Source organism: Diabrotica virgifera, chromosome 8 (assembly GCF_917563875.1).
Source record: "Diabrotica virgifera virgifera chromosome 8, PGI_DIABVI_V3a".
Taxonomy (NCBI): domain Eukaryota; kingdom Metazoa; phylum Arthropoda; class Insecta; order Coleoptera; family Chrysomelidae; genus Diabrotica; species Diabrotica virgifera.
Genome location: NC_065450.1, coordinates 116,252,889 through 116,270,260, shown reverse-complemented (window position 1 = coordinate 116,270,260; position 17,372 = coordinate 116,252,889). Strand labels below are relative to the sequence as shown.

Genomic DNA, 17,372 nt, shown 5'->3' with positions numbered 1-17,372 from the left:
TACTAGATGACTATTTATTTATGGGTTCTATATTGAATAGTGCATTAACGTGATTAGATATTAATAGTCTATTATTGTCGTATCTTTCCCTGATTAATTTCCACCCAATCGCGTAATTTTCCGCAGTGAATTCTAAAGTTCGTATAACTTGAGCCTTGTAGAGAACTTCGTAAATAATGAAAGCGCCTAATATCATCTAAGTACTCATTCTTGTTGACCAATGACTCAAAAATATTTGTATACTCTAACCAATTATTCATATCTCCGTTAAATTTTGCTAGCTCTATCGGTTGGAGCTCGATACAGTGACTCGCGTATGAATTTTTAGAGCGCTCACTAGCTTTATCGCCCCCCATAGTCGCGGATGATTTTCCGAGCAATCGCTACTAAAGAAGAATGTTTGTTATAAAATTCTTCCCGCTCAATAATTTCCGTAGCTAATTGATCTGCTTGGGCGGAAGCTTCGATTTGATCCTGAATTTCATCAGATTCAACTAAACTCTCTATACTACTCAGCATTTCGATTGTCTGTAAAACCTCTAACTCGGAAATGATGTCACTCTTTTTTATTTTGTCATGTAATGGAGAAATATATTTGCTAAAAATTGTAACTTTAGCTTTCTGAGAACCTCTTCTACGATTAAGACCTTCCATATCGCAAATGATTGTTTAACAAATTGCTAAGGTAATTTATTCAAAATAAAAACCCAAAAATGATTATTCAATAAAATGACAATGTAGTTTATTCAAAACAAATCCGCAAATCATTAATAAATGAAATGCTAATGTAATTTGTTCAAAATAATCCCGCAAAATAGTTCAAACAGTTATTAAATAATGCTAATGTAATTTATTCAAAATTCCCACCAAACGTTCATGTGGAATCTCAGTCGTCGAAAATACAAAACAAACCCAAAATCAGGTAATAAATTTTAAAGGAATTCTCACCATGGTTTTAAGAATGCTGTCATCAAAACCACAACACAGATAAACAAGTGTTCTTAACGCTCGAATTTTGAGATAAGAAATACGATACACATCTGGATCGCGTTAGCCGTCGCTCGCAACGTTGCTTAAGATCTGCAGTCGCCCAAATCTATATTGTTCTTGTCGCACTTAAAGGCCCGTTCAAAAAGTCCTTTATCTTCTTCTTTCACGTTGAACATTTAATCTGACCAGGAAGGAAAATGGATACGGTTCGAAGACCATTAAATTTGACTGAATTTGACGCGATAAAGCTTTGATAAGATGCTGGTTAAGTGATTACAACGTGTGAAAGGTATTGACTTTATTAGCTCTAAAACACTAAATTAAACAGTAAAATATAAGATAAGTCCGTTACACTTTGAACTGTCTAAAGTTTTGATAAAACACGACACGGCCAACTTTGAAGAGATATGCACGCTAAGAGGGATTGTTTCACCATATGACTCGGCCGTGGTATTTGAAGACGAACGCTTTTACGAACCTTTTCTTTTATGCTTTTACGATTTTATGCTTTTACAAACCTTTTCTTGGGCGAATGTGCTTGGTGACTGCCTCTATCGTATGATGACATGTGGATATATCGATATAAAAATACCACGTTGCCACGTCATAAGAAAAAGACATTAAATTAAATAAACTAGAATAGGGCATAAACACTATGCATCCTTGATATACGTTTCTAATTTCTCCATTTTAAAGCTTTCTTCTATGAATTTTAATTTACCTTCATTGTATTTTTTTTACTTTGATTCTATTGGCTCGTTTTCTTTGTTCATTGTATTTTTTCCCTATTTCTGCTCTGGTGTTTTTACTTGCATCATTTTGAGTCTTAATTTATTTCGTTTATCTAGTTCCATTTTACATTCCTCATCAAACCAAATGTCGTAGTTACCAGCGCAATAAATTTCTAAATGTTATGTTAATTAGCGTTTTGTTCATAACACTTATGCACCTATTATATAATTTCATAATTAGACTAATAACATAATAAGCATAAATAACAAATATAATTATTATTTTATTGACAATTTATGTTTTAAAATAAACTATATATTAATTAAATTTACATGATAAAAATATGAAATAGATCTAAGATTGGCATAATATAATATTACTTTGAATCTTACACATTTTGCCAAAATTATTATTACTTTTAACTTAACAATCAGCTATTATATATTCAATTAACAAAAAAGTTAATCAAAGTCACAAACAACATTTTGTCTAAAATTCTAACACAAATTTTGTTCTTGGCACGTAGATTTTTTATTTTTATTTTAACCTTCCATCTCTTGCATCAGTGATTGCCCCCCAGAGTTCGATTATAATTTCATCGGTGAATTCAAACGTAGCAAGGTCAGATTCGTCCACAGATTCTGCGAAATCCATTGAATTCTGTTTCCCCACTGACAGTTCCCATATTTGCGTTGCTAATTCTGAATCGTTAATACCCATAAATGATTCTAAAATATTATTTATTTTTTCAACACCGGCATCCATTATGGAGTCCTGAAAAAAAAATTATAAAAGTGAGAAGAACAAAAAGAAAGTAAATAATAATTATTTCAGGGGCATTAAGTAGATTTTTATGCCTGAGGATTTTACAAACACGATGGCCTCTGGTCCGAGTGTTTGTAAGTCGTCCGAGGTGATATACATCTATTAGGTAATGCCCACGGGGCAAACAAACTTTTATGTCGTACTAGTCTGTTATCAGTAGTAATAACCCGAGGACATTGATAATTGACGAAAAAATTTAATAACAGATTTCAGAAGCTTGTTGCTTGAAAACAGACAGACCTCCGCCTATATACGCCGCCGTAGCCGGAGGTCTGTTCCCATAAGCGGCAAGCTTAAGAAATCTGTTATAAAATTTTTGACGATTTATCAATGTTCGAGTGTTAGTCGGAAGAAATTTTTTTGCTTTTGACATGTTGAATTTATACCTACTAATTTATGTGAAACTTCAAAATTGACATTCATGCGTATCTGTAGCAACGAAGTGAAAACAGCCCATGGGATCTGTTATGACTGTTATGCATAGAGGTATATATTAACATAGAGTGAGCCTTCACTCCGCGCGTCCTGACGACAAGATCTCTTCGATTGGTTTGCGCTATCTCTTTCTAGCACATTGTACCGAGAAACTTAGATGACATTAAGGTGTGAGTATAGGCACGGAAGAGGAGGACAACTATCTAACTGACAACGCAGCTTAATATGCGTAAGAGTGAAACAGCACTAATCCAAAGAAAAAAGGGTGTCGTCACTTCACTTTGAATGAAACTCTCTCTACGTCAATATATACCTCTATGGTTTTATGTTGCTATAATTGGTTATTTTTATTCACATAACCTCAAATGTATAAATTTCATTGGATTTCTAAGTAAGCAAACAATTTTCGTATTCACAATTTCAATATTAATAAAAATTTATAAACATAGAAAATTAATCGCAGTAGAGTAGGCAATATTGTCGTTAGGGCAATGATGTCAATAACAAATAAACACCTGCTGTTGTCAAACTTAAAAAGTGAAAATGCATTAAAGTTTTGAAATACCCAACTAAGTCGCAAAAAACGGAAAAAGCAACTAAAACTTACTACCGAAGAAATCGAGAGACGCATACGACAGAGAATATGACAAATTACTAAACTGGCTGATAAAAACTGTTTAGAACATAATATTATGTATTATATAATATTAATTAAACTGTGATGCTTGCATACTTCGGCGATCTCGCTAAAATATTTTCTCCTAGTTCCCTGTGGTCCGAGTATTCAATGGTACAGAAGACCTTAATGGTAAATAGGAATATTAAAATCGCTAATTACCATGAGTAAAGAGAATATTCTGAACTAAGGGTCGAAAGGATACCAGCCAAAAAAGTCTAAAGTTTTGTCTAGAGAAGATGTCTTAAAATTTATCCCGTTTTTAATGAACACAGTTGCATTATTTAGTGTACTTTTTGGTGTATTTCATTTACCTATTAAAAATTAATAAATGAAAATAGTTTCTATCCTTGTGGGATTGGTACTCACAGATGGTCGGATAAAATTAGCTTCTCATTGTAAAGACAATGCAGTCGACTTTGAAAATTAAAAAGACATTTACTCAGCACACACACTACATGGGTATTACACTAGGTACCCATCTATCTAGACCCTCGAAATGTGGACCTTGCCAAGAATGTTCCGCATACACTCCTTCTCAGAGGCATCTTTCAGTGCGTCACAGTTTTTCGATTTCTTTCTAACGCATTAAGTTGGAAGTGGCAGAAAAAAGGTACGGTACGTCCGTAATTAAAGTCATTTATAACATTTATTCTAGTTGTTGATAGATGGCGCTATAATCGAACAAAAAATGATTTATGAATTATATATATATATATATATATATATATATTGTATTTGCGTCCCTCGTGGCTTCTGTATAGTTTTGACTCTTCGTGACTTCCGATCAATATATAGCGTGTATATTAACAAGAATAATTTCATACAGTTAGCGCTCGCTTTGGCATCCGTTATACTGGCAACAACGTACTTATAATATCAAGTAAAATATTTAACCTTGGTCGTGTTTAAGTGCAAATTTAGTTGTAGAACCCAGACAAATTCTATTTATAACTTTTGCCAATTAGGTGGTTTTGCTCGGATATACGATAAGGATTTGCTGTAAATTGTTTGTTTTCGTTTTTTTATACTCTTAAATCAGGTTAGAAAAACTTATTTCTTGGGTGTAGTTATGAATGATGTATTTTCTAAACTTTTAGATTTTCTATTTTATTTCGATGGAAGAAGATTATGGATTTCGGAAGATTTCGATGGAATAAGTTATATTGTAATATACTTAACAATACCACTATATACCCTTGACAAATTTTTATTTTTTAAAGTTAATAATTTCTTTGATGAGCCTTTCGATAAGTTAGGTTAGGTATATTATTAAATTTTATTTTGATAATAATCGGTACTGTTTCTCTCTCTCTCTCTCTCTCTCTCTCTCTCTCTCTCTCTCTTCCTGTGATCCCTTCCCAGCGCATCCTTATCTGTTTTATTCTTTTGAAATTTGCTATACAAGTATTTTCCATTGCTCTCTGTTTCTCGCTCTCTGTTTGACTTCTCTCCATCTCAGGCCAATTCTTTCATGATCTCTTATTACAGTTCTTCTCCAGCTATTATCAGGTCTTCCTCTTCTTCTTCTTTCGTCTGGTTGGTATTCGAGTGCTTGTTTGGTTATATTATTTCGATCCTTCCTCAGAGTCCGTGTAATTCATTTCCATTTCCTATTTTTAATCGTGACTGTTATTTTCTCTTGTTTTGTTCTTCTCCGTAGATCTATGTTTTTTATTTTATCTGGCCAGTATATTTTTAGGATTTTCCTCAACGATTTATTTATAAAGGTTTTTAATTTTTTGCTAGTTGTTTCTTCCTGTCTCTTCCTGTAAATATTTTGATTTTGGTTAATTCTGATATATCGCGTGTGTTCCAGATTTTCCTTAATGCATTATGAATATATAATGAGTGCATATTGTGCCTTTACTATCCCTTTTTCTACATCTGATCTACTAGCGCCTTTTTTTCCATGGTTGATCCCAGATAATATGTAAAGTTATCTACCTCCTGTATTTGTCTTCCTTGTATTTTAATTTTAGTTTCTTGGTTGCTGTTTTTTTGAGTATTGTTTTTTTTTGTCTTTATCTTCAGGCCCATTACCCTGGAGTATTTTGCAAGCTTCTTTTGCTTATGGCTGCTATGTTCGGTTAGGGGAAATATGTCATCTGGGAACTACAAATCCTCCAACTAGTCATGCAATTTCAATCTAATACCTGTTTTATTATTGCTTACTTTCTGCATGATCCAGTCCGTTATTATTAGAAATAATGTCGGGGATAGCACACATCCTTGCTTAACTCCGCTTTGTATAACTACATCTACTACCATTTTTCCCGCATGTTCTAGTCTGGCTGTATATTTCTTGTCAAATAGTCTGATTAAGTTGATGTATTTTATCGGTAGTCCATATAGTTTTAGAATCTTCCACATTTGTTCTCTGTTTATACTATCGAATGCCTTTTCAAAGTCAAAGTCAAAGTAAACATTATGTTTATATTTTTTTGCCATTCACTAGCTTGTTCCAAGATAATTATAGAGTACAGGATATACAGCGGTACAGGTACAAGATACAGAGGTGCTGATAGAGTACAAATGTGGTCGATAGTGGAGCGTTTTGCGCGAAAGCCTTCTTGGTTGCTTCTTAGTCTTAGTTTCTTGTCTATTTCTGGCTTCAGTCTATTCAATATGATATTTGACATTATTTTGAATGTGGCACTTAGCAGTGTTATTGCTCGCCAATTCTCGCATTTATTTAAATCTCCCTTTTTTGGTATCTTAATGGTTACACCCTCGTTCCATTTCTGTGGGAGCTCCTGGTCGGCCAATATCTTGAGTTTGTGTAACATTTCTACTAATTTGTTTGCGCCCGCCTTTATTAAATTTATCGGTAGGTTGTCGCGTTCAGCGGCTTTGCCATTTTTTTAGTTGATTCAGTGTGTTTTGTATTTCTTCTTTCGTAATTTCAATTGTTCTAATGTTTATTTCCTGTATTACGTTATCTTCGTCTATATCTGGTGTTTGGAGTATATTTCCTCGCAGTGTTGTTTTCATCTTTGTATTATTTTATATTCTGATTTAATTATATTTCCTTGTTTATCTTTGATTTGTTTATTACTGTTTAGTGTTTTCCCTGTCAAATTTCGGATGATATTGTACTGTATCTTCAGGTCGTTTTCTTGCGCAGCTTTTTCTGACATTTTTACCATATCATATACATAGTATCTTTTGTCTTTCCTGCCTTGCTTTTTAACCGCTATATTTTTTCTTTGTATTTCCTTTCTACTGCTTTTTCCTTCTTCGGTTGCTTCTTTTTGTAACATTTTTTTTAAGTTTCTTTCTTTCTTCTCTTAGTTGCAATAGTCCAGAAAAATAAGGTTTTTGTCGGGATACTTGACCAGCCAGGTTGCAAATGGGTTTTTTTGGAGTTATACCTATTACATTATAAATACAACAATGCCCGTCACAGTTCGGACGAGAATTTTAGTAATTAACAAATAAGGGTCAAATATGACAGTTTTTCGTTTAAATCGCTACAGGTAAAAATAAGGTAATTAAATATCTTATTTAGATTATTCACCTTTTAGTAAATAAGTAAAGGTTTAAATTTTTTTAAATTTTTATCCGATTATTTGTTACTTCGGAAATTGCAAAATAAAACTAAATTTCGAAAATAAAAAAATTGTTATAACTTATAAAAAAAAATTAAAGGCGCTCGTGGGAGTGCCGACAGAAGTGAAAACTTCTTATAGTATATAAATTACGAGCTCAATGCTTTTACCCCATCCTAAAAGAAGTGCTATACCTATATCATATACGATATACGCGATGCGTAGGCCCTATGCTATTTATGTATACATACACATAATTTATATATGTACAAAATTTATTTCAGCAAAGTGATGACGGTCGCAAATTCAATACTTTTTTTCCCATCCAAGAAGTGCACAACGTCCCTAAAGAAATGTTCAATTCAAAAATTTATTTCGTCGAAGCGATAACGGTCGCTAATTTAATAATTTTCTCCATCAGAAAAGTGCACAATGTCCCTCAAGAAGTTTTCACTTCAAATATTTATTTCGTCAAAGCGATGATAGTCGCTAATTTAATACTTTTTACATCGAAAAAGTGCACAACGTCCCTAAATAAGTTTCACTTCAAATATTTATTTCGTCGAAGCGATTACGGCCCGAATTCAATATTTTCCTCCATACAAAAAGTGCACAACGTCCCTAAAAAAGGTTTTTCTTAAAAAAATTATTTCGTCGAAGCGATGACGGTCGCTAATTTAATAATTTTACCTAATAAAAAAAGTGCACAACGTCCCTCAAGAAGTTTTCACTTCAAAAATTTATTCGTCGAAGCGATGAAGGTTCGCTAATATAATATTTTCCCATTAAAAAAGTGCACAACGTCCCTCAAGAACTTTCCACTTCAAAAATTGATTTCATCGAAGCGATGACGGTCGCTAATTTAATACTTTTTTCCATCGAAAAATTGCACAACGTCCCTAAAGAAGTTTCACTTCAAATATTTATTTCGTCGAAGCGATGGATGACAGTCCCTAATTCAATACTTTTCCCCCATCCAAAATGTGCACAACGTCCCTAAAGAAGTTTCACTTCAAATATTTATTTCGTCGAAGCGATGACGGTCCCTAATATAGTAATTTATCCCCATCCAAATAGAGCACAACGTCCCTAAAGAAATTTTTGACTTCAAAAATTTATTTCATCGAAGCGATAAAGGTCGCTAATTTAATATTTTTCCCCATCCAAAAAGTGCACAACGTCCCTCAAGAAGTTACCACATCCAAAAATTTATTTCATCGAAACGATGACGATCGCTAATTTAATACTTTTTTCCATCGAAAAAGTGCACAACGTCCCTAAAGAAGTTTCACTTCAAATATTTATTTGGTCGAAGCGATGACGGTCCCTAATTCAATATTTTTCCCCCTTTCAAAAAGTGCACAACGACCCTCAAGAAGTATTCACTTTACAAATTTATTTTATCGAAGCGATGACGGTCGATAATTTAATACCTTTTTCCATCCAAAAAGAGCACAACGTCCCTAAAGTTTTCACTTCAAATGTTTATTTCTCCGAAGCGATGACGGTCGCTTATTTACTACTTTGTCCCCATCCAAATTTAATAATTTTTCCCCATCCAAAAAGTGCACAACGTCCCTAAAGAAGTTTTCACTTCAAAAATTTATTTCTCCGAAGCGATGACGGTCGCTAATTCAATACTTCTTCTCCATCTAAAAAGTGCACAACGTCCCCAAAAAAGTTTTCACTTTAAAAATGTATTTTGCCGAAGCGATGACGTTCGCTAATTTAATACTTTCTCCCTATCTAAAAAGTGCACAGCGTCCCTAAAGAAATTTTCACTTCTTAAATTTATTTCGTCGAAACGATGACGGTCGCTAATTTAATACTTCTCAAAAGGAATACTTTTTCCCATCCAAAAGTGGACAACCTCCCTAAAGGAGTTTTAACTTCAATACATATACGTACAAAATTTATTGCGCCGAAGAGATGACGGTCGCGATGACGGTCGCGAAATAAAACCTTTTTCCCTATCGAAAAATAGGTTCTACATTTATTTTAAATTTAAATACTTCTATACAATTTATGTATAGATACACATAATATAGATACGTACAAAATTTATTTCGTCGAAGAGATGACGGTCGCTATGATGGTCGCGAAATAAATCATTTTCCCCATCCTAAAATAGGCTTTACATTTATTTTAAATTTAAATACTTCTATACAATTTATATATACATAAAAATATTATATATAGCATAAGTGATGACGGTCGCAATGACGGTCGCGATGACGGTCGCGAATTCAATGCTTTTTCCCCTATCCAAAAATCGCACAACGTCCCTAAAGAAGTTTTCACTTCAAAAATTGTTATAAAAATGAAATTAAGACTTTGATATTGCATGAAATGTTGAGTCAAACAGTCCATAATGCACAATAAATTTCAAGACGATTTGTCAATTAGTTTAAATTTTATTCGATTTGTTTATCACAAAGAGCTTTTTTTGCAATGTTATTGTTCAGAAAATTATAATAATACAGCAATTCTGTGGAAACCACAGGAAAGAAGAATACTTATATTTTTAACTTATTTAAAAAATCAATAAGAAGTCATTTTTAGCATTCTGAAAACATTTTACGAAAGTAGAATCATTTATGGCTTCTAAACAATTTTAATAACCATATTAACATATTGACTAAATCTGCGTTGGGATTTGAAAAGCTGATATTTTTACACGAATTTTCAAAAAAAAACTTTTCGCCTAGGTTAATTACGAGCAAAGTTAGCCACTTTTATTACTTATTTAATTCACAGTTACTTCTATGTAGATAAAATTCTCCTGTAACTGTGTTAGTTATCATATTCCTCCGAAACGGCTTGACCGATTTTTATGAAATTTTACACGTATATTCTGTAGGACTGAAAATAGGTGGTAATCTATTATTTACACCCATACGTTATAAGGGGGGTTGCCCCCTGCCACTTTTTTATTGTTTTGGAGAAAATTGTCTACCTTCATTTTATATTATGTACCATTAAAAATATATACAACCCTTAATTTTCACCTTTCTACCACCAACCCCTATTTTTTAATAGTTATCTCTTTATTTACATCTATAAAATTCTCCTGTCGTAATGTTAGTTGCCATAATCCTCCGATACCGCTTGAACGATTTTTATGAAATTATATATGTATACATATACTTGTATATGTATACATAACATTTTGTATTGTTAGGTGGGTATATGTGTACATAACATACTCTACAAAACTACAGGTATATATAAATTTAAAAAATAATGATCAAAGTCCATCAACAAACTCCGGAGATATTAAGAGCAACATATCTTTGAAAAGTAAATTTCATTTTTTGAGTGCACGGATTAATAATTCCGCTCCACAGACCACGAGTCGATTTCGTTAGGACGTCATTTTTAAAGATATATTAACAACTCTGTTCAAGTTTACTCAAACTTTTACACATAAACTATATACATACCTTGAACTTTAAAATAGCGCTAGTTAGGTTTCTTAATTGTTATAAAGAAACTAGCTGTGAATTAAATAAAAAAAAGTGCCTAACTTTGACCGTAATTAATCAAGGTAAAAGTTTTTTTTAACATTTATGTAAAAGTACACATCGAAAACAATGTGATAACTACAGGGGTAATTTGTGTTACTAAAAGATAAATTTTTCATATCTACAGTATTTTTTGATAAAATGCATATTTTTCGAGGTATTCTCAAAAAACCCTCTAAAAAAGTCAATTTTTTCGTCGAAAAACTGTTACTTTCAAGCGCGAATAACTCGAAAAATATTAGTTTTACGAAGAAAATGTAAAAAACATTTCTTTCTTAGAATTACTTTTTACATCGATTTACATGGTTAAAATGCAATAAAAATTTCCCGTCCCCGAGATGGGGTGGCAACCACCCCAAGCTTTTAGCGTACAGCGGCATGATATAGAAAATGATCCTTGGCCTATTCCCTACGCCCTACCTTCTGTGAAAATTTCAAGTAAATCCATGCTGGACGAAAAAATTGCGAGTCAAAATGCTTCATTTCCTCGACTATAGAAGGAGGAGAAACAATCAGTAAATGTAACGAATATAAATACCTGGGTATGAATATGAAAATCACGAATGATGGAACACTGGACGGAGCCGTTAAAGAACGAAACACTCAGGGCAGGAAAGCAATTAGGCTCCTAAACTCAGTACTCTGGGACAAGCAGGTAAACAACCAAAACAAGAAAAAGATCTATAACGCCGTAGTGAAAAGCATTATAACATACAGCTGCGAAGTATGGCATATGAAGGAAAAATCAAAACGAATGTTAGAGGTCACCGAAATGGATTTCTGGAGAAGGGCTGCAGGAAGATCAAGAAGAGAACATGTCACCAATGAACGAATACGAGAAATAATGAAGGTCACACATACAATAAATGACGATACCAACGAAATACAACTACGATGGTTTGGTCACGTATAAAGAATGCATGAAGACAGAATCCCAAAACAAGGGCAAAAATGGAAACTGCAAGATAGAAGAAGATGAGGTAGACCGAGGAAAAGTTGGCAGACAGGAATAAACAAAGCCATGGATGAAAGAGGTCTGCAAGTAGATCAATGTACGGACAGAGAGGAATGGCGAACGGGTATCGGAAGACGAAGAACGTTATAAACCGATAATATAATAATAATGTAAAAGTACCAGCTTTTTAAATCCTAAAGTCTAGGGATGGCGCTTGTTGAACAAAAAACCGGTTTTTGGTTATACCGGTTTTTTTAACTTACGGTTTAACCTGGCGGTTATAACCGGTCAAAAAATCGGTTGTTCCAAAAACAGGTTTTCGGTTTTTTTTAATCAAAAGCAAATACTCCATAAGTTATAATGTTACATTTATATTGCACTTTAGTTTGCTCAATTTTCCTCCCGAAAAATTCCCCAACCAATTCAACCTAGAAACATTTTCCAGGCGCTTTCAAGTTACCCTAAAAATGGGCCAGAGTACCCCAATCTCTGATTCGTCGCTCGTTGTAGACGGCGTCGGCGTATATTGCGATGTCAATAATTGGGATATTCCCAAAAGTGATGATCCTATCGATCTATCAAAATGTCCCTTGGATCTATCAAGTTTTAAAAAATGTCCAAATGACTTTAGGTATTTTACAAAATAAATTCGATAAACCAATTCAGTATTTACTTCTCTATTGCCATCAAAAAATTTCAGTAGGTAATATTTTTTAATACGTTTGTATAATACCTACCAAATACCTACCATTTATTTCATAAGAATTATTTATTGTTTAAAAATTACATAATGGAGATTCCTAATCGTATTTCGGTATTCACATTATACAAGAGTCTCAAGTCTCAAGTACTCAAGTATAAACAATTTTTTAGCTGATGATGGTTGGAATATCGATTTCAAGCAGATCACATACTTTTATGTAAATATTATCATCACATGCACCATTTTACCAGTCTTTGAAACATTTATTAATCTAAATAACTATTCTCAAAATTGTTTCATAAAAGCTGATGTGACACTTTCGTCCAGTTCTCGATTAGTAAATAAAAGTTGAATTATGGTTGTTTGGGTTAATTACTTCGCATTTATTATTTATAATATTATATGATTAAGATCGAAAATATATAGAAATTTCTTCATTTTTCTCTAAATTAATTTTTTTTCCACAGGCAACTTATTCGGTTTTTCAATGGTTATTACTTTAAAAAGAAAAAAACCGGTTATAACCGGGACAAAAAAACAACCGGTAAAACCGGTTGTTTCGAATTAAAAAAACTGGGTTTAGGTTATAACCGGTAGGTTTTTTCCATCCCTTAGTCGATTAATTTAGTTTGCAGTCAATACTAACAAAGTTATTCAAATTGTTTATAAGCCAAAAATGACTCTACTTTACTAAAATATTTTCGGAATGATAAAAATGAGTTTTTATTATTTTTTTTAAAAACTTTGAAAACATAAGTATTCTTCTTTCATATAGTTTCCACAAAATTGCTGTATCATTATTATTTTATGAAGAAAAGCATGCTTTATCATTGCAAAGAAAAGGATTTTTTATTAAACAAATTGAATAAAATGTAAACTAATTGACGAATCACCTTGAAATTTTTTGTTATATCTGGACTGAACATATGGACTGTTTGACCCAATTTTTCATGTAATATCAGTCTTAAGTTTATTTTTGCAAAAGTTTATTTTTGCAACTTCCGAAGCCACAAATAATCGTACCAAAATTCAAAAACTGCCATTTTAAACCTTTGTTCATCTACTAAAAATGAATACTCTATCTGATATAAGATATTTAATTACTTATTTTTACCTGTAGCGACTTAAACGAAAAGACTGTAATTTTCAGGGCCGTGCCGTTCTATGATGCGGTGAGGCAGCCGCATCAGGCGGCATCACAAGGGGGCGGCATAATCAGTAAAATCTAATATCTTCTTCTTCTTCAAGTGCCGTCTCCTAATCGGAGGTTGGATATCATCATCACTATCTTTAATCTATCCACCTCTGCTCTAAAGAGTTCTATAGAACTGCATCTAAACCAGTCCCTTAAATTCTTTAACCGTGACATTCTCCTTCTTGCAATGGACACGCGCCAACTCGTAACTCTTAATGACAAACTTTTTCAAATCAAAATGTACACCGGCCAATTCGTAACTTTTTTACTACCTGACCCTCCCAACTTGCAACTTATACAGGTGAATTCGAAACCATTGTTTAATTCTAATTCTATTTACACATAAACATTACATCTACTGGTAATGCAGCAGAGTTATGCTCCACGTAACATAGAGCCACACCCAGAGCTTTAGTGGCATCTGTGTGTGACACTCAATATGACAGGGAAACTTCTTCCTCGCTTTCTTCATCTTCATTAGTCATTAGGGTTGCCTTGAGGTTGAACCAAGTCTACAATGTATTCATCCGTAAATTCTTCGCTCCCTTTGTCGTCAGCTTCAATCCATTCTGTAATTACACTTTCTTCTTAGTTTTCTGATCCATCTTGTATAGGGGAACGGGGAAAAATGGAGCTTATTCAAATTAGAAATCAAGCCATGGAGTTAACGACTAAGCACAAATGATGACACTGGCTCTGCATCAGTGACATCAATCTGAGATGGGTGGAAGAGGGAGAGAGACAGGCACAGCTACTCAAAATCAACGACAAAGTAAACTTTCAATTATTAGTTAGGCTAACTTTCGGATAATCCGACCTTTTCGGAATCCGAACAGGCTGTCCCCCCAATTAGTTAGGATTTGCGGGGTTTTACTGTATATAGGTACCTACTATAATATCTGCGTTCCAATCGGCTGGTAGTCTGTTTTGTTCATATTTTTTGTTGTATTAGCTGGTTTATTTCCTTATGTAATTCTCTTCCTCTGTATTTTTTTCCACTGTTATTTCATTTTCTTCTGCTGCTTTTCCGTTTTCTATGTTTTTTATATTTGTTTCAGAGAAAAATTATAGGTGCGCTACTGCTGCTTGGATGTGTCCCGTTTTTTTCAAATTTATGATATGGTCACCCTACAGTAGAAACGCTTCTTAATTCACGAGAGTATTCTACACACTTGTTCTTAATCCAGGATACAGTTTTTTGTGTCAAATTAGAATTTCATAATGGTAGATAAGTTTATTTTAATTTTCTAATCTATTTCAACAGTAGGGCCCCCGCATACTGCAGACTTTTTACCTGCCGATAGTTTAGTCGGGTTGGGCAAAATTAAAGATTTTTCTTTTTAAAATATGTAAGAATGTAGTTCGTTTGGTATGGCATGAGAGCTTTAATTTTTTTTAAGTATGTATTCTATTTGTTTTTAATTTTGTAGACTACCTAGCAGACTTAACTACTTTATGTAATGTGAAATTTAAGACTTACTACTATATTTTAAATATTTTTCAAAATATTATTTTCTATATCCTTACATAAAAAAATACATTGAGTGTATGAAATAAGTAAGCAATGTTTTAAACATTTTTATTATTTTCCAGACACCTTTGCACCTATTAGTTGAACAAATTATATTATTAAAAATTTTGTACTTACTTTACTTAAGCCGTCCTCTTGTACCCTACGCTGTCGAGGTAAAAATTTTGTAATAAAAAATTAAGAATTCAATTTTAACACTTCTATAATATGTTACAATTGAGCAATTAGACCAGCAGATTCGACAACTGGTTATGATAAATTCATCAATTTTAATGAACATACTTTTTAATTTTTTATTTTTGCAGTGAAAAAAAATACATTGTTAATTATACAAAAAAATATCATTAATATATCACAACAATATTTTTTTCAACATACTACAATAATCAATTATAAAAATATCCGAAGTCTAAATTCCAACATTTGAGGTGACAACAGCGCAGTGGAAGCCATGAGGACATAAACTCAAATATACGGAGACCACCACAACCGCAAACTGAATAAATATATATTTGGATGCCATCAAAACCGTTAAAGTGATTTTAGATATACAGCAAGCGAACATGGCGCGCCTGACGGCAATTGCTCCAAGTAATGTGTATATTATTATACAGATAACGTGACTGAGGACGTCCGGCCAATATTTTGTGTAAGCATTGTAGGAAGTGGTACCTTTCATTTGCGATACATTTTAGGGAAAGTCCTCGTGGCAACCGTATATCGGAGTTCACGAAGACCTGGAAGCCACGAGAGACTACGGTTTAACATGGGGGGACGTCATAAGATGCTAAAAATAAATATATATATATATATATATATATATATATATATATATATATATATATATATATATATATATACATCCTACTATCAATTTGGCATCGATACATTATGCATTTACCATCGATTTGGCATCGTCTTGCAAAGTGGCATCTGTATATCGATGCCACTTTACACTACCTTAATAACTTTTTTTCTGCACTTGTTACCAGAAGTCTAATCAACTCGGTAGTTAGAGATTTGATTTCTTGATGTTACTTTAATATATCAGCTTTCTTTGTTTATCCCTTACTAAGTTATATAAGTTTATTCCATAAAATGTTTGAGTCCAAAATGATGGTACAGTGAAAATATTATATACATTTAGTTCAGTGTTTTACCGTTTTGTCGCTGCCGCTATATACATGAAAACGTATATCCCACTTTCATTATCAATCATTTTGGCATCAGAAATTTGGCATCACTGTTGAATATAATATTATCCACACCGAATAATAGGCAATTTGAGAATGTATATATTATTTTCATCAACAAATCATTCTGGCATCATGTTGTTTTCACCCAATTTTGAAAAAATGTGAAAACTTTGTATTATCCACGTCCGTCTGTCCGTCCGTCTGTCTGTAATCACAACTCCTCCGTCAACATACCAGCTAGAATGACAAATGAGTTGTCAACTGAAAGCTGATAATCCAAGGATGGTACTAAAGGTGAGATATTTGACCTTGGCGGTCTGTTTGTCGGTCTGTCCGACCGCGAATATAACTCCTCCATTATTATACCAGCTTGAATGATAAATGAGATGTCAAATAAAAGATTATAATCCAAGGATGGTACTAAAGGTGAGATATTTGACCTAGGCTGTCCTTCCATCGGTGCGTACGACCGCGAATATAAATCCTCCGTCATTATACCAGGTAGAATGACAAATCAAATGAGGTATCAAATGAAAGCTGATAATCCAACGATGGTACTAAAGGTGAAATATTTGACCTAGGCTGTCTTTCCGTCGGTTCGTACGACCGCGAATATAACTCCTCCATCATTATACCAGCTTGAATGATAAATGAGGTGTCAAATGAAAGCTTATGATCCAAGGATGGTACTAAAGGTGAGATATTTGACCTAGGCTGTCTTTCCGTCGGTCCGTACGACCGCGAATATAACTTCTTTGTCATTATACCAGGTAGAATGACAAATGAGGTGTCAAATGAAAACTGATAATCCAAGGATGGTACTAAAGGTGAGATATTTGACCTAGGCGGTCTGTCCGTCGGTCTGTCCGACCGCGAATATAACTCCTCGATCATTATACCAGGTAGAATGACAAATGAGGTGTCAAATGAAAGCTTATAATCCAAGGATGGTACTAAAGGTGAGATATTTGACCCAGGCTGTCCTTCCGTCGGTCCGTACGACCGGGAATATAACTCCTCCGTCATTATACCAGGTAGAATGACAAATGAGGTGTCAAA

At 33.4% G+C, this 17,372-nt stretch overlaps 1 protein-coding gene across 1 annotated transcript in view; it reads right to left on the bottom strand.

Annotated features, from left to right (window-relative positions):
* Positions 1-1,972: 1,972 nt before the first annotated feature.
* The window catches only part of LOC126890483 (PDZ domain-containing protein GIPC1-like), a 194,233-nt gene continuing 178,833 nt past the window's right edge, over positions 1,973-17,372 (bottom strand). The window contains exon 5 of the mRNA XM_050659465.1: positions 1,973-2,496. Coding sequence (XP_050515422.1) covers positions 2,260-2,496 — 237 coding nt within the window. The 3' untranslated portion in view covers positions 1,973-2,259. The remainder of the gene's footprint in view (positions 2,497-17,372) is intronic.